This window comes from Mandrillus leucophaeus, unplaced genomic scaffold, assembly GCF_000951045.1.
Source record: "Mandrillus leucophaeus isolate KB7577 unplaced genomic scaffold, Mleu.le_1.0 Scaffold1047, whole genome shotgun sequence".
NCBI lineage: Eukaryota > Metazoa > Chordata > Mammalia > Primates > Cercopithecidae > Mandrillus > Mandrillus leucophaeus.
The window spans coordinates 626,645-645,017 of record NW_012098621.1 but is presented as its reverse complement, the minus strand read 5'-3'; the positions used below and the strand labels follow the sequence as shown (position 1 = coordinate 645,017).

The 18,373-nt window shown below is 37.5% G+C and overlaps 1 protein-coding gene and 1 long non-coding RNA gene across 4 annotated transcripts in view; one reads left to right on the top strand and one right to left on the bottom strand.

Moving 5' to 3' along the window:
* Positions 1 to 18,373, top strand: part of FAM184A (family with sequence similarity 184, member A) — a 67,429-nt gene that overhangs the window by 13,835 nt on the left and 35,221 nt on the right. For all 3 annotated transcript variants that reach the window (XM_011980648.1, XM_011980640.1, XM_011980633.1), the window contains exons 6-8: positions 3,429 to 3,590; positions 6,413 to 6,534; positions 6,987 to 7,137. In XM_011980648.1, the coding sequence (XP_011836038.1) occupies positions 3,429 to 3,590; positions 6,413 to 6,534; positions 6,987 to 7,137 (435 nt within the window). The remainder of the gene's footprint in view (positions 1 to 3,428; positions 3,591 to 6,412; positions 6,535 to 6,986; positions 7,138 to 18,373) is intronic.
* Positions 3,427 to 18,373, bottom strand: part of LOC105540154 — a 90,700-nt gene continuing 75,753 nt past the window's right edge. The window contains exon 3 of the long non-coding RNA XR_001006158.1: positions 3,427 to 3,554. This is a non-coding gene — a long non-coding RNA (uncharacterized LOC105540154). The remainder of the gene's footprint in view (positions 3,555 to 18,373) is intronic.

The following is an 18,373-nucleotide window of genomic DNA, read 5'->3' as shown; positions in this document are numbered from 1 at the left end:
CTAGCAACTGCCTTGGTACAATCCAAGGTCAAGAAAATGAAGGCATTTAGGGTCCTTCTAGGAGTTAAATACCTTCATTCCAAGATGTTAGAGATTTTATTCTTAATTGCTAGTAAGTATATATGAATTTTTTCTGTAATTGACTCATTCATTCATTTATTTAATAAATATTGAGTGGTTATTAGGTACCAAAGCACTGTTACACACTGTGGTTTCAGTGATAAGTCAGTCAGAAATGGTGCCCACTACTATGGAGAGACAGACACAAAAACAAGTAAATACAAGTTTGATGCATATTACAAAGGGTGGTAAGTAATTAACAAGGGCTTGTCAAAATAATAAATTTAGGAAAGCTTATGCAAAGGCCCTGAGGCATGAGAAATCTCTAGGAATTGTAAGAATACCAGTTGTATTAGTCTGTTTCATGCTGCTGATAAAGACATACCTGAGGCTGGGCAATTTACAAAAGAAAGAGGTTTAATTGGACTCACAGTTTCACGTGGCTAGGGAGTCCTCAGTCATGGCAGAAGACAAGGAGGAGCGAGTCACATCTTACATGGATGGCAGCAGGCAAAAAGAGAGCTTGTGCAGGGAAACTCCCATTTTTAAAAAACCATCAGATCTCATGAGACTCATTCACTATCACAAGAACAGTGCAGGAAAGACACAACCCATAACTCGGTCACCTCCCACTGGGTTCCTCCCTTAACATATGGGAATTGTGGGAGTTACAATTCAAGATGAGATTTGGGTGGGGACACGGCCAAGCCATATCACCAGAAAAAATGGAGTGTGATAGCAACTATAATAATTAATATTTAATGCTTACTGAGTCCCAGACTTTGTTTTATATAGCCTCTTCTTTACACTGTTCTCTCCTTTAATCCTCACAGCAACCCTGTGCAGTAGATACCAGTTCCTAAGGCACAGAAAAGTTAAATAACTTGCCCACGTCAGCACATAATAAGTAGATAAAGTCAGAATTCCATTTCAGGTAGTATGCTTTCAGAATTCAATTCTTAACCCTAGTGCTACTCTTTCTCTCAATGAGTATATAAAGACCAAGAAGAAGGGATGCCGTGCTGAGGCTGGAGATATCAGCAGGGGCTATGCGTGGAGGTCTTGTAAGCCCCATGAAAAATTTCAAAAGTTATCCTAAGGGCAGTGGAAAACAGTTGAAAGATGCTAAGTGCAAATATGTGGATGCTTGCGCAGTGGGTGGGGCTTATGCTCATGTCCGTATTTGTAATTTATAAAAAACTCACTCTGGTATTGCAAGGAGAATGGATTAGAGAAGAACAAATACAGATAGATGGATGTGTCAGGAGGAGGTTTCTACTTACTGTATTCCCTCAGTTTGTACATTAATAAGGAGAATCTGAGTATTGATTTCTATTGCAAATGACAGAAATCCTAGCTCAAACTAGCCTAAAGAAAAAGAAAATTTAATTGACTTATATGACTGTAAAGTCCAAGGATAATGTTAGCATCAGGCAAGACTAGATTCAGAACTGAAATTGTGACAATAGAACTCAGCTTTTCTTTTTCTCTTAAATTGGGTTTGTTCTCTGGGTTGACTTCATGCTTCAATCATATATTCCCTGAGGTGTGTGTGCAGCTGGCAAAAAACCTTTTCTAGGAGCTCCTTTTAAAGTCCTGAGATCACTGTGACTAGATAAGCTTAAACCATGTGCCTGCCCCGAACCAATCCCCATACCAACAAAATGAGATGACGTTACTTGTTTACGCTTCAATGAAGCGCTTCATTCTGGAGTTTAAGTTGAATGCTTACTAAGACCACATGAACCGATAAAGAATGTGAGTAGATGCCCCAAATGCCATAAGGAGATTTTGTTATTGGGAGACAATAGATGTTTTCTCCAAGTATCCATTTTTATTGTATTTAAGAAAACAAACTGATCAGTTATGTTCAACACTTACTTTGCTTTTTACATTTTGTTACATTTAACTTTGCAGAAGTTTGAAGTTTTTGCTTATTTAAATATTCTATCTCTAATTAGATTTGTAATGGCCTTAATAGGCCTTCTCTTTGAATTCTTTACATTGTTACTAGAATACTATTCTTTTTGTTTGTTTGTTTGTTTTCTTGAGGTGGAGTCTCCCTCTGTTGCCAGGCTGGAGTGCAGTGGCGCAATCTCGCTCACTGCAACCTCTGCCTCCCAGGTTCAAGCAATTCTCCTGCCTCAGCCTCTCAGGTAGCTGGGATTACAGTGGTGCGCCACCACGCCTGGCTACTTTTTGTATTTTTAGTAGAGATGGGGTTTCGCCATGTTGGCCAGGCTGGTCTTGAACTCCTGACCCCAGATGATCCACCTGCCTCGGCCTCCCAAAGTGCTGGGATTACAGGCATGAGCCACTGCGCCCAGCCCTAGAATAGCATTCTTTATAATTTAGTTTATGGAAGAATTTTACCAAACTTTCAAGAAACAGGTGATTCGTTTCCTGTGAAAATACTTCAGAGCACGGAAAAGATATGTAGCTCCCCTAATTATCTTATGAGATTAGCATTCCTTTAGAGACACCAACAAGATAAAATACTACCACCACCAGTATTGCAGAGCATATACCTGCATGGAGAGGGGACCAGAAGATTGTGCACCCGGGGAGGGAATAGTGGGTCAGAGAAGGATTGAAGGAGAATTTTTTTTTTTGTAATGTCTGTATTTCCAAGGAGAAATAGGTATTATTTTTAAATTATCAATTTTAATTTTTGTAGAAATTTCATAGACTAGGCCATTTTGTAAGAATGAGGTTTTTACTTTATAGCATTGTCCTAAATAATTTGAAATATTTCACGTATATATTTTAGTATTCGTAACTTTACAGTAGGGTTATGCTTAATCAACAATTGTCTGTTAGCTCCTAATTTCAAGAGTGTATAAATTCAACTCTTAAAGATTTCATGAGACAAATTTTGTATGGAAACACAGGAAACACAACTTACTCTAGTTTATAATACGTTTGCGAGCTTATCAATATTGACCTAAATTTATCCCCTTTGCAAATAGGAGATAGAGACTCAAATGAAATATACGATTAAATTTTAAAGAACGGTTTTTAAGATATTTTTATCTAAAATTTTGTTTTACTCTTTCATATAATCTTTATCTTGCTTCAGCTTCTTATAGGTATTTTATTATATGGTAGAACTGGGAATTCTCTTTGTTAGACAAAGGTATGTCTATTCCTCTACATGGTTGTCTTGAAAAAAGAAAATCTTAAATATGAAAGTCTTTTCCAAACACAACAGAAGAAAACTGTCATGGTTATTTGAGTGCTTTTTCCAAATTAATCAGGAAACTGTCCATTCAGTAAAATTACAACCAAATAAAAGAGGAAGAAATTGTAAGACTATTTTGCTGTTCTATTACAATGAAGTATATTAAAAGTACCCTATTTACTTACAGATTGGCCGCCTCCAAGATCTGGTAAGGAAAAGTGAACAAGGTCTTGGCTCTGCAGAAGGACTTATTGCTAGTCTTCAGGACTCCCAGGAAAGGCTTCAGAATGAGCTTGATTTGACTAAAGACAGCCTAAAGGAGACCAAGGATGCTCTATTAAATGTGGAGGTAATTTCATAATTCTACTATAATCTAAACAGCAGCAAAATAGAAATATAATTTAGCCATTTGACCTACAGCTATTTAAGCAGCACATTGTATATAATTAGTGTATTAGTTCTTAGAACTACCATAACAAAATACTACAAACTGGGGAATTTAAAACAACAGAAATTTATTCTCTCATAGCTCTGGAGGCTAGAAGTCCAAAATCAAGGTGTTAGGAAGGAACAACTATGTTCCTTCCTAAACTCTAAGGGAAGATCCATCCTTGTATTTTCCAGCTTCTGGTAGCACCAGGCATTCCTTGGCATTCGGCAGCATAATTTCCGTCTCTGCCTATCTTCACATCTTAAAAGGATACCAGTCATATTGGAACAAGGGCTCACTCTACTCCAGTTTGACATCATCTAAACTTAATACATCTGTACTGACCCTATTTCCGAATAAAGTCACATTCTGAGGTACTGGGAGGGTAGGACTTCAATATATCTTTTAGGGGACACAGTTCAACCCATAACAATTGGAATGTGCAGTTCTTTTACTGGTAAGAGTTAGAACTCTCATATACAGCAAGTAAGTGCTTCTCTGTGTCTGCAGATTTCAGAAAGACTCTGCCTTTTTTCTTCCACTCTCATGAAGCACAGCAAAGATTTAGATTTTCCTAGATAGTAGAGAAAAATACTCCATAAAACTGGGTGTGTCGTACCCGGGGAGTTTTTAATCTTTTCCTTCAGAGAGATGGTTTAGACTGTAGGCGCTGAAGTCAGGTTGGTTGTATGTAAATTCTGAATCCTCCACATAGTGTGTAACTTTGGGCAAAGCCTCACCTTCCACATCTGCACAATGAAGGAGGGGTGGGGGGGTAATAACACTCTTCACAGCACTATTGTAATAATTAAATGAGATAAACCATTTACAGCACAGTGCTTAGCAAAATAGCAAACACTCAGTAAATATTGCCTTTTACTAATATTATTTCAAATTTAGTTTAGAATTGGTGACATTTCAAAAGCATAGAAACAAGGGCACTTTAGTGAAAATAATTATATTTGTATTTTATCTATGATATAATTATATTCTGTGTGCATTGAATATTTATTATCTTCCATTTTGAATTATGTGACAATAAATTACTTCATTTTCCTCAAATCTTCATTTCCTTACATTTACCTTTCTCCAGTGGCTGTGTGATATGACAGTTTTAATATATAATAAGAAATAATTGGAATTTAAAGCTAGTATAATATACAACTTGATATATTTAATTTCTGTGATGCCAAATATATTGACTATAATCTCGATGGTAGCATTCTATGGTGTGAAACTGAACTGGATGACCAAACTATGTTAAGATGTGTTTTTCCATTGTCAAAAAATGAAAGGAAAATGGTATTTTAAGGTCATACAAATATATTTAAAAGTAAACAGTCAAAATATTTCTAATGAATTTTAGTTGAATATAGGTTGTGTTTATATGGTATAATGGAGGTTCTCTCTTGCCTTGGTGCGCACCCAGTTCCTGACTTTAAGGTATTTTATCCTGGTTGCCTTTCCCCCTGCTGTCCTGGCACTGAGTTTTGGGCTTAGTGATTCAGTTTCATTTCTTTCAGGTCTTTTTTCATATTTACATTGTACTTCTGTCCAGTAGTAGAAAATAATAAACATTTTAAGCAAAACTCTATCAGTTGTTTATTTTCTGTTCTACTGGGCAGAATTTTAACTGAGAAAATATAGATGCTGCATCCTAGTTTACCATGACTCTGTGTAAGCTCTGTAAGACCAAGTGTTTTTTTTTCTTTTTTGTACCTCTTTTCCTCTACCCCAATAATGTCTAATGATGTACTTTGCATTGAGGAAAAGAAATACTTTTTAAGCAATCTACTCCATTTAATGTTGCCTTTGGTGGAAAATACAGAAGTTACTAGAGGCAGAACACTTACTGAAAAGAACAGTTGGCTAAGATGGCTGCCTTCAGTTTTCAAAACTTACTGCTTAGTAGCCAGGCCAACAATGTAGAATGGCAATTTCAACATTGGCTTGCTTTTTTCTCATTAATCTGGGTATACCCTTCAAAAACTGCCACACCACATGTCATCAGCAAATGGGTGATCTCGAAAGGGTCATTGTGATAACAGGAAGATAGACCATCATCTGCTCCTCTTCTGCCTTGTGCCCCGAGAGCAGCTGCTCTGCTGGCAGGGGCTGATGGCTGCCACTGTTGTCCAAACAGGTCACCTCTATCCTCAGGCTCCACAGAGCCACTTGATTCATGCTAATCTACGAGAATCTTGTATATATTGCCGCATATTACCATAACACCAAACACATGAACAATTAGTTTGAAGTTACATAATAAAAACAGTAGCCTAAATTCTGCATACTTATTTTTATCGTGTCAGTTAGATACAGCTATATACTTAAGTTCTGAGCAAGTAACATACTTTCGAATATGAGTATGAGTGAATTTGAATAACATATCTGTCTGTGTAATGGGTGTACAGGTGAAGGTAATTGGATGATCAATCTACCGTTAGATACTTAATACATGTAAAGTATAATTAAGATGATTAATGCTGACTTTAAACTATTTAAATAATTTGTAATATAAGCCTTAACAAAATACAGTTTAGACAAGAACATTTAAAATATAAAATTTGTTTTACATATTTTATTTTCAGAAAATCTTGAGTCATTTTCACAGATAGCATTATCAATTATTGGGCTGTAAGTATTTAAAATTAAAAGTTTTAATACAAGCTCTTACTTAAAATAATCAGCAGTGTTTGTTTTTGAAGTTTAGTCTTCATTGAAAAGTTTTTATTCTTCAGGGTGAGCTAGAACAAGAAAGGCAACAGCATGAAGAAACAATTGCTGCCATGAAAGAAGATGAGAAGCTCAAAGTGGACAAAATGGCCCGTGACTTAGAAATCAAGTGGACTGAAAATCTTAGGTACATTTTCTGTTCTGTAATCTTTGCAATAAAGACATACAAGAAAGTTTTTCTCTTGTATAACTCATATTATCCTATTGTTAAAGACATAGTAGCAGTATTTTAAATTGAAATTTCCTGTGATTAGAGACAGAGAAATTGGATTTTTTTTCTGTTCGAATTCAGATTTACTTTTTGCATTTCCTTGAATATAAAATAGGCAGAAAACTAACCTGAAATCAGAAGACTTATTTGTTCTGGTACCTATTCTGCTGTTAGTAAATTGATAAATCAGTGATATTGGGGTAAGTTACCAGTTTACTTTACAGCCCTTAAGTAAATAATCTGCTTTTACTCAGCGTCATAGACTTTTGAAGAGGATTAATTAAGCACTTCAAAAACCCGTGGACTCTATTACAGTCAGTGAGAGGAACAATTCTCTTTACAAAGTAAATGCGTTTGTTTTATTTTAGGCAAGAGTGTTCTAAACTTCGTGAAGAGTTAAGGCTTCAACATGAAGAGGATAAGAAGTCAGCAATGTCTCAACTTTTGCAGTTGAAAGAGCGAGAGAAAAACGCAGCAAGAGATTCATGGCAGAAGAAAGTAGAAGATCTCTTAAACCAGGTAATTAATAATCTGTACATGGTGAAAGTTCATTTCCCTTGACATTCTCTAGCTAGGGAAATATTGTAAAACTCTGTTAATTCACTGTATTTTGTTATTTTTCGTGGGGCAAACTTAAAATTTTTAAAAATACATAAAACCAGGAAGATGTATTTATAAACTTATACATTGTGCTAATCATTGTTATATATGCAGTATGAATACTGAGAAGAATGTATTATGACTTTTTAGTTTAATATTTGACCTGAATATATTTAAGATTTTAAATGGGAAAGTTACCTATTTTTTGAAAGTATACCATCTTTTTTCATGTCATTAGATACTGTTTGGGCAACAGAGGGTAGAATTTATTATATGTATCGTGATTACCTAAAATCACTTATCAAAAATGAACAGCTTACTTTTCTCAATCCTGCTATCCTTCAAAATAGTTTAAGCCCCTTAGAGTATAACATAAACGAAAGGTGGTCATATTCCTAAATCTGTGTTCTTATGTTATGCTCACTTATTTCCATAACATTTGTAACTGTAATTAAAAGAATGTACACATTTTCACTCATTTACACAACTTCTAAATTTATTAATTCTTAGCATTCTTCCACAGAGTGAGTCATTAAATAGGATTAACTGCGTGAATCACCAGTTGATAAGCAAGTGTAGAACTTAGACAGGAAGCAGCTCAATAATGTAGTGCCAGAAACCTACCATTATCTTTCTATTTGTGAGCATGATGAATTTCAAAATAAACAGGATAGACTTTTTGTAAGATCATTGTTACATAGCTACATACATGCAGTGTCTTTCAAGAATACTAGGGGCCTGCCAATTTGTGTTTGGTATCTCATAATAATTTATAATGTTACTCTGAAAAGAGAGAATACATGTGCATGTTTACATTTGTGTATATATGAGCTTTTGTCAGTCACTTGAAACTCAGACAAAAATAAGAACATGGAAACAGCTTTTGCTAGAATTTGGATACCATATTAGCATTGCTTATGATAGACTTACTTTACATTCCTTTTAGGGACCCAGAAGGACAGATTTTGCTGAGTAGAGTGGTACTGATCCCCTATCATTAGACGAGCAGTAAGATTCTGCACCTAGAAAGATTAAATTAGTTTGATTATTTAATAAATATATATTTTTTCAACCAGAAAGCATTAAACATAGACAGTTTTTGCCTAGGTGTGCACTGTGAAGTGGCCCACCACTTCTCCTACCTATTTTCTATCAAATTGTTTTATTTGTTACTCCTTTAATCTCTTGTATTAATTTGTCAGATGTCATCCATACAGCTCTGAATTTTGTTTTCTTCTCTTTTTCCTTTGGGTGTCTATTCTGCAGTGTTCTTTCCTGAGAGGGCCTAATGCTATGCGTCTTGTGGTTCTGTATATCATAAAATAATGTATTACATATTAGCTCCAGTTTTTGCCAGCTTTACAGAATTTCTAAATCGATTTTCAAAGCAGATTAACCATAAATATCAAGATAACCAGGAATTAATGGGTTCCAAAGGTAAAACTATTCTGTGATGCTCCATGCCATCAGACCATTTCCAAGATTATAATATCTTCCCTTCTCCTGACTTCTAAATTGTTTAGGCACACGCATTGCCATGGAGAAACTGGCAAGTAGCTGTTGCACTCCAGGATTGTCTGTGCCTGAAGAAAATTAAGAAAGCAGGTGCACAAAAAGATGCCCCGTTAAAGTAAAAATGGGTATGATGCTTTCAAGGTTTCATTCTTTCTAGGCATATTAGATGACAAAAAATTATAGTAGGACCAGTGGTTCTTTTTAAATGGAATGTCATTATGGACAAAACCTTCCTTCTTGGCTCTTTGGATCTTGTTCTCTGGACTCCTTTGGATGGGTTTCTAGAGCCTGTGCTCTAAAGCTTGCTCTACCACCTTCTGCTTGCCTTCCCCTGCTGCTAAGCCCTGTTCCCCATAACCTCCACCCCCAGCCCTACCCCTAGGACCCCTTCCCTGCATTCACTCTTGCTGGTCTCACTCATTTCCTTTAGCCTTTGCAAGGCCAGCAGCCTTCAGCATGTTAAGGGAAACAGACCTGGCTTGGCATTCGTGATATTAAAGGAGTAAGACTGAGGAATGGAATTAGTGTGCCTAGGGCTTAGGCAGAGGCATGTACTATGAAAAAGCATCAGAGGATGTGTGTTTTCACATATTTTAACTATTTCTGAGTGAAAACATGAGATTTTTATGCCTTAACACACCTGAATTTCATCCTATTTAGGGGAAAGAAATGAAATGTCTTTCCTATGAATCTCTTGAGAGTTAAATTAGATTTAAGCCAGCCATTGTGGCCTGCCTATCTAAAAATGAGCATTAAAAGCATAAAATTTTCATTTTACTTGAATCAGATGTTTTTCACTTCATGGAATTTTCCAAAAGCTATTATTCTCATTCTGTGCTATGATTCAGTCAATTTTGTATCTTTTAGTTTCCTTGTAATATTTCATTGTGTTCTCTCTTTCTGTCCAATGATTACACTTTAGTCCAAGGCTAATTATGCTTCTTGGGTTGATCAGTGTATACGTTTGAATTCTTTAAAGCAAAAGAACTACATTCTTATGCTTCAACTCTATCCAAGGAAAAGTGATTATATAGAGTTTTCTGTGATCATATTTTCTATTTGTGATCTTAAAATGCCATCACATGTTCCTTTCTTTCATCTTTTTTAAGGAAGATTTTATTTTGGGTCCAATATAATGATTTACTTATTCAGGCTTAAAGCATTGGACTGAGAAATTAAGGGAGATACACAGACCATTCAGACACAGAACTGTGGAATTTTACAGTTTGAGTCTGACTCTCCATTTTGTAGATGTGAACTTTGAGACAAAGTCATTTAGCTGATTATAGCCATGTATCTGACACAATGTTTACACTTCACAAATTTACAATCTAATAGGAAGATTTATATATAGGTACTTAAAATAAAAGTTACTGTACAGTAGGTGACTTTAAAAATGATCCGAGCAGTTTATACTGAGTAATGATGTGTTGGAACTGGCTCCTACCAGCTCGTCATAGCTAATTGTGCCCCTCTTCCCAGGACTACATTCAGGGACATCATGTTGATGACTTGCAGTCACCCGTGGTGGTTGCATTTACGTCACAGCATTTATAGCATTTGTAGCAAATACTACAAATCAGGTCATTGCTTTTCAGAGAGCTGTTAAACATTTACCAAAATACCACTGGTCAGGAGTATACAGTCAAAAAACAGTGTAATATAGCCAGTGTGCTTGGGGAAGGTTTCATTGAGGAGGCCAGCTTTAGTGGGACTCATGAATAGGGCAAAGGATGAGCACAGAGGAGTGACAAAAGTACAAAGGTTTTTATTCACTTAATAAACATTTTATTAAACGTGCATATTTCCCAGGCACTACGAGGAATACAGTAATAAGAAAAACAGAGTTGGGGGCAGTTTGGATAGAGGTTATTGTGGAAAACTTTGACTTCCAAGCTTAGGAGTTTAAAAGATTACTTGGTAAACTGTGAGATTCTGTCAAAGGTTTGTGGAAAAGAGAATAACATGCTGAAAATTTTATTTTGGGAAGCTTAATATGACTTTTATATTGAAATAAGAATGAAATAGAGATATTTCAATTTAAATATCTAAATTAAAGTGTTTGGAACTGAACTCTTGAATGGACACCATGTACCACCAGCATCCCTCAACCTCAGCCAAACTGCTCTTCCTAGAACTAGCATCCGTTCACTGTTCACTGCTCAGCCGTCTTGGACTCCTGTGTTGTACACCAGACAACCTGTTCATCAGCACTCCCCACTGCTCTACCTTCAAAATAAATCTAGGACCTGCCTATTTCTCCCTAGTACCGCTACCACCATCTGATTCCAGGACACTTGTAGTTCTTTCCTGCACTGCAACTGTTACCTTGTTTCTACTCTTGCCCACCTACAGATTATTTTCTGACCAGCCAAAGTGATGCACTTAAAATATTAAGTTGGATTATGTTACTGTCCTGTTTCAAGATGTCCACTGACTTCCTACCACAATTAGAATACAGTCCATACTCATGCCATATCCTCTAGTACGCTCGTGATCTGGTCTTTGGCTGCATTGCCAACATCATCTCCTATCACTCTCTCCCTTTGTTTTTTTACAGCCATACTGGACCCTTGCAGTTCTTGGAACACACACAACAAGCTGAACCTGTCTTGGGGACTTTGCACCTACCAGTCCCTCCACATGGAACCCACTTTCTAGAGATATGCACAGCTTTTTCTTTCACTTTATTCAGTTATCTACTCAAATCTTAACTCCACAAAAAGAGCTTTCTTGACTTACTTTCTCTAAAATAGCACCATCATCTTTCATTAGTCCCCTATTCTGCTTTGTATTCCTTCAGATCATTTACTTCTACACAGTATATATTGATTCTCTCACCTATTCACATATAAGTTCCATAAGACCTGGACCTTTGTGGTGTTCACTGTGGTATCCCCAGCACCTAAAACTGTGCCTGGCACATAGTAAGCACTTGGCAGTTGTTGAATGGAGTGAACAGAATGAGGCACAGAGACCAAAGAAGTTTTCAGATACATGAAATGCAAATAATTCTGCCCAATTAGGACCTGGATTAAGTTTATCTCACAGCAGGTGCAAGAGAAACTGTAAAAGGATCAATCATCTGCTTTGGTACAAGAGAAGAAAATGTTAAAGTTGACTTGGGTTTGAGCTAGACGAAAAGGAAATCATCATCTGAGACAAGGAAGTCAGGATGAGCTATTTATTTGGGGTGGGGTGTGGGTGGTTGGGGAGATGAGATGTAAGTTTTCTCTTAGATGTATTGATTTTACAATCATAGTGTATTTTAGAATTTTTCATGCTCACTAGGAAAGAGCAATGACTCGACTAAGAAACAGCATTAAAATAAATGCTCTTGATCAAGAGCAATTGAAAAGCCAGATTCAGTAAGGTTTGTTGTAAACTGCTTTCTGATTTTTAGACCAGTGCTATCCAATATGATACTAAGTATCTTTTCTTTTTGCTCTTTTAAATATGGTTACTGAAAAACTTTATACACATGGCTCACATTCCTGTTTCAGTTAGAGAGTACTGATGCAGACTATCTAGATCATGACACTATTTGACTACGTTTGGCATTAGAGCTCAGTACTCATTCTGCTATTCTTTTTTTTTTTTTTTTTCTGAGATGGAGTCTTGCTCTGTCACCCAGGCTGAAGTGCAGTTGCGTGATCTCAGCCCACTGCATCACTGCAACGTCTACCTCCTGGGTTGAAGCGATTCTACAGCCTCAGCCTCTTGAGTAGCTGGGACTACAGGTGCATGTCACTGCCCAGTTAATTTTCATATTTTTAGTAGAGATGAGGTTTCACCTTGTTGGCCAGGCTGGTCTTGAACTCCTGACCTCAGGGAATCCACCTGCCTCGGCCTCCCAAAGTGCTGGGATTACAGGCATGAGCCACCGCGCCTGGCTGCTATTCTTTTTCTTAGCTTTAAATTTTCTATTATGTTAGCAAGGAACATATTCTCTTTTAATTTTTTTTTCTTTTCTTTTTTTTTTTTTTTGTGAGATGGTGTCTCACTTAGTCACCCAGGCTGGAGTGCTGTGAGGTGATCTTGGCTCACTGCAACCTCTGGCTTATTTCTGTATTTTTAGTAGAGATGGGTTTTGCCATGTTGGCCAGGCTGGTCTTGAACTCCCAACTTCAAGTGATCTGCCCACCTCTGCCTCCCAAAGTGCTGGGATTACAGGCGTGAGCCACCACACCCAGCCATACCACTACCTTTCAATGGAAGAATAGATGGAAGTAGATTCTGAGGTAGAGGGAATAGCAAGATACCTAGAATAATAGTCTCTTCCTGACTGGGTCTGGTGGCTCACACCTGTAATCCCAGCATGTGGGAGGCCGAGGTGTGTGGATCACTTGAGGCCAGTAGTTCAAGACCAGCCTGGCCAACACAGAGAAACCCCGTCTCTACAAAAAATAAAAAATAAAAAAATTAGCCAGGCATGGTCATGCACACGTGTAATTCCAGCTGCTTGAGAGGCTGAGGCATGAGAATGGCGTAAACATAGGAGGTGGAGGCTGCAGTGAGCTGAGATCACACCACTGCACTCCAACTTGAGTGATGGGGTGAGATTCTGTCTCAAAGAAAAAATATCTTCCTAAGATAACTCAGTCAGATTCCTTGAGAGGTTCCCTGAGCAGTGACAGCAGATAGTGAAACTCTCTCCCTGAAGGCTCTGAGTCCTCTCTCCAGATGTCAGGAAAGCAGGAACCTATGTTGAATGTACATTCAGAGCCCTGGGGGAAAGAGATGACTAGAGTAAGATAAAGGAAAGTCATAGGAGAGAGAAACAAAAAGACTAAAGAGAAATAGCATATGAAGAAAAGAGAAAAAGCCAGCTAGAAAGGAAAGTGAGAATAGCTGGCATGACCTAATTTCACTTTCTTAGAAAATGTGGAATGGAATTAAAGTCTACCAAAACCAACCCAAGTCCATCATCCTTATTTTTCCTATGCCAAGTCCTGAATTCAAAGTTAATTGGTGATATTTTCCTTTAAATATGAAAGTTTGTCTTTGATTTCTCTTCAGTCAAAAAACTGAATGACAGTATTACTTTGGCTACATTATATCCTCTTTTATCACACTTATGTGGTTAGTGTTCTTCCTCTGAAGATTGTTTTTTCTTCTAAGATAAAAGATGCTAAATTGTTTTCTGAATTGATCTAAATGATTTTATTATGAATTAATATTTAATTTTCTTTTCCCTACCCAAATCTCCCTTATTAGAATTTAAGTTCATCCAGTTCTTAAATTGTCACCTTTAGGAGAAGAGAATGAAGAGACAGAACTATGAAATCTGTACCTAGCTTTAAAAGAGAGCGTGTGTTAAGAATACTGTGCAGTCTTTAATGAATACTGAGCAAAATATGATCTGTAAAATACTCTAGTAACACCTGTGATGAAATGCAAACCAGTCGGTGACTTCAGAGGTGCTGCGGCCCAGGACACACTTGAAAAATACCTAAGAACATTTAGATAGCATTATGGTAACAAATCAACTTAATCTGTTTCTCTTTCATGCGACGAGATGCTAAAAATAATTAAAATATTTTCAATCCGAAAGGGTTCAGTGGTCATATGATTATAAAATTATGTTAGACCGAGTCTCTGAGAAAAAGTATTAAGCATAACCTAACACATTAGCTTGTTTCTACCTTCATTTTATTTATATGAATGAAATTCATGTCATTGAATTTTAGTTAAATATCGAACAACAGTTTGTGACTTTTTGTTTTGGGAAACTTATCAGAGCTTTGAATCCCACTTCTATATCTTAGATCTGTTTGTCACTTTCCTCTAGATATTAGTATACTTGAAATTAACATTAGAAAAAGAGTTTACATAATTTGCTTTGAGAAGTTATAGTGTTGTATTTTAAATGTTGAAATTGGAATTATTTTTTCCGTTTTTGGAGACAGTCTCACTCTGTTGCCTAGGCTGGAATGCAGTAGCACAATCATGGCTCACTGCACCCTCAACCTTTGAGGCTCAAGTGATCCTCCCACTTCTCAGCCTCCCAAGTAGCTGAAACTACAGGCACATATCACCACACTCAGTTAATTTTTGCATTTTTTGTGGATACAGGTTTTCACCATGTTACCCAGGCTGGTCTAGGCCTCAGCCTACCAAAGTGCTGGGATTACAGACATGAGCCACCGTGCCCGGCCTGAAATTGGAATTTTTTTAAACTTTAATGTATTTTACTTGAATTGCAATGTAAGATTAGTATCAATATTGTTTCAAGGAAGTTAGAAATTTTTTAAGTGACATAGCTTTTGTCAGTAATGATAATTCCATTCTATTGCTTCAGATTTTTTATTCAAAGTAGAATTGAAAGTCGAGCAATAACAATTATGAAAATTCATGAATATATGCATATGGAATATCATGTATGTATAAAGCATTAGTAGTGTTTTTTATTAAGGCCTATGGCAATGTAGTTTTGATTACACAATAGTATGGTGATTCTGATGAATTACAATTAGTCTTCTGGGTGTCTCCTATTTCCCACTCCCAGTATTCAGTATGACTTCAAGGGCTTTATGTGATGACAACCCTCTGGCTTTTTAATTTTTTTAATTTTTTTTTTTTTTAATTAGATGGAGTCTTGTTCTGTTGCCCAGTGGTGCGATCTCGGCTCACTGCGGCCTCCGCCTCCTGGGTTCAAGCAATTCTCCTGCCTCAGCCTCCTGAGTAGCTGGGACTACAGGCGCACGCCACCATGCCCACCTGATTTTTTAATGTTTTTAGTAGAGATGGGGTTTCACCGTGTTAGCCAGGGTGGTCTCGATCTCCTGACCTCGTGATCCGCCTGCCCCGGCCTCCCAAAGTGCTGGGATTACAGACGTGAGCCACCGCGCCCGGCCAACCCTCTGGCTTTTTAATTGGCTCTAATCTTGGTCCACATCACCTCCATATTTATTTATTTATTTATTTATTTTAATTCCAGGTGTTGAAATCAGTAGTAAGAAATTACTTTTGCATGTTCTTTCATGCATTTATCCATTTATTCAGTCAAAATTAAGTGCCTCTGATATGCTAGGCCTTGTGCCAGAATAGTAACTGGCTCAGAGTGGTCTTTACCTTCCTGGAGCTTACAATCTAAACTGCAAATAGGGTGTTGAATTGCAACTGTGGTAAACATTCATGTGTAACTTGGGGAAGGCGTCTCTAAATGTGGATTTCTTTACCTGAGACCCGTAAGAGAAGTCAGGCCAGAAGAAAGCATTCTGAGCAGAGGGGGCAGTGTGTGCACAGCCGTTGAGGAAGCCCTGATGACACCTTTATTCTGGAGAGTGAGAGCTAGGAAGCTGGGGAGGTAGGCAGGATCAGATCATGCCAGGCCTTCTTTGCCTTGTTAGGGATTTGGGACTTTATCCAAAGAGCAGTGAATTGTTGAAGGGCTTTGATCAGGAGGGTGAAATATTCAAATACTGTGATTTCAAAACTCTGGCTGCAGTGTGAAGAACAGATTAGGGTGGGACAAGCTAGGTGTCACTCAATGAATATTGCTTTCCTCTTGGAAGCCTTTCTGTGTTCGGATTTATATTTTCTTTTTAGTAATCTAGAATTTTCTCTTTACTGTTTCTGTTATTATTAGATAGGAGAGAATTAAGTTAGAGAGAGTAAAAACTAATCAATGTTGAGAGTTCATATCATTCGTTAAGTCTTTGAATAAACATTTGTTAATCATTTACCCTGTGTCACAGGCGCCAGTTTAGATGCAGAATGTGAATAAGACAGGCTTCTGTCCTCTAAAAGCTTACAATTCAATGGATTTCAATATTTGTATAATAACATGTTTACAAATTACAAGCTTGTAAAACCTTATCCTGTTTTCTAAATGATTAAACTGAGATTTAGAACAATGAGATAACTAAGAGCATTGTTTTTTATGTACCAAGTGCTACATTTCTAATTAAGTGCAGCAACTTTTTTTAGTTATTATAAATTTTCTTCCTCACTTATCTGAAAGTCTCATTATATCTATCCTTCAATAATAAAAGTCCTGAAATACATTCAGTAAGCTCTCTATGTTGAAGTCTCCAAGTCTTCTCAGTTGAAAAGGCTCTCTTAAGGCTCTTTTCATGAATCTCAAAAATTAACAAGAAACTTAAGATGCTTTAAAACACATTGACTATTATATAGGCCATCTTTTTGTTAACATGGTTCTTACTCATATTGAATGCTTCCCAAATAAGTATTTTTACATACAAATGTTTAGTTTATCCAGTATTTCTTTAAGCAGACATGGTGTCTTCACTTGGATTGCTATAACAGAAGACCATAGATTGATTGGATGGCTTATAAAACAAAATTCATTAATTAATTAAAATTTATTTTATGATTTTTTTGAGATAGGGTCTTGCTGTGTCTCTCAGGCTGGAGTGCAGTGGTACAGTCATGGCTCAGTGTGGTCTTGACCCCCTGGGCTTAAGTGATTCTCTCACCTCAGCCTCCTGAGTAGCTGGCACTACAGGTACATGCCACTATGCCAGCTAATTTTATATATATATATTTTTTTGTAGCAACAGAGTCTTACTGTATTGCCCAGGCTGGTCTTGAACTTGTGAGCTCAAGCAGTCCTCCTGCCTCAGCCTTCCAAAATGCTGGGATTACAGACATGAGCCACTGCGCCTTCCCGCAGTAGAAATTCATTTCTCACAGTTCTGGATTCTGGGAAGTCCAAGATCAGGGTGCCAGCAGATTTGGTGTCTGATGACAGCCTGCTTCTTGGTGCATAGACAGCAATCTTAGTATGTCCTCACATGGTAAAAGCACCAAGGGAGCTCTCTGGGATTTCTTTATAAGGGCATTAAACCCATTCACGAGGGTACTGCCCTCATCAACTAATCACCTGCCAAAGGCTGCAGTTGCTATTACCCTCACATTGGAGGTTAGGCTTTCAATACATGAATTTGGGGATAAGGGAACACATGCAGTCCACAGCACTTGGGGATCTCAGCCAGTCTGTGGTTTAAATACCATCCACATGTCTTTCCTTTACTTCCCATGTAATCCTTTAATCCTGTTTATTCTACCTCTGAAACATATTTTAGCTCTATTTGCTTTCATCTCCCCTAGTAAACACTAGTCCAAGCCACTGTTACCAAGGTCTGTCTCCTGTCTGTCTGTCTGTCCTCATCCATTTCACTTTTCTTACAGCACTCAAACTGATCTTTCATGATATAAATTAGATCATGCCACTCCCCTGCTTAAAATCCTCTCAGGGGCACCCCATTGAATCCAGGCTGTTACTCTGTTATTCTGACTCTCACTGTCCTACTAAACCTTAAGCCAGCTGGCCCGTTTGTGTATCGCCTGTCTCATTTCAGCCAACTGTCCCTCACTAACCCTTTCCCCCCTCCCACACCCACTTGCTCCCAGCTTGCTTTCACCTTCAGGGGCTTTGTGCTAGCTGATCCACTTGGCAGGTACTCTTTCCCCAAAGTTATCTCCTGTTTGGCTTCTGTGTTGACCCCAGTTTAAATGTTACACTTCTAAAATATCTTTTCTGGTCGGGCGTGGTGGCTCACACCTGTAATCCCAGCACTTTAGAAAGCCGAGGCAGGTGGATCATTTGAGGTCAGGAATTCGTGACCAGCCTGGTCAACATAGTGAAACTCCATCTCTACTAAAACTAAAAATT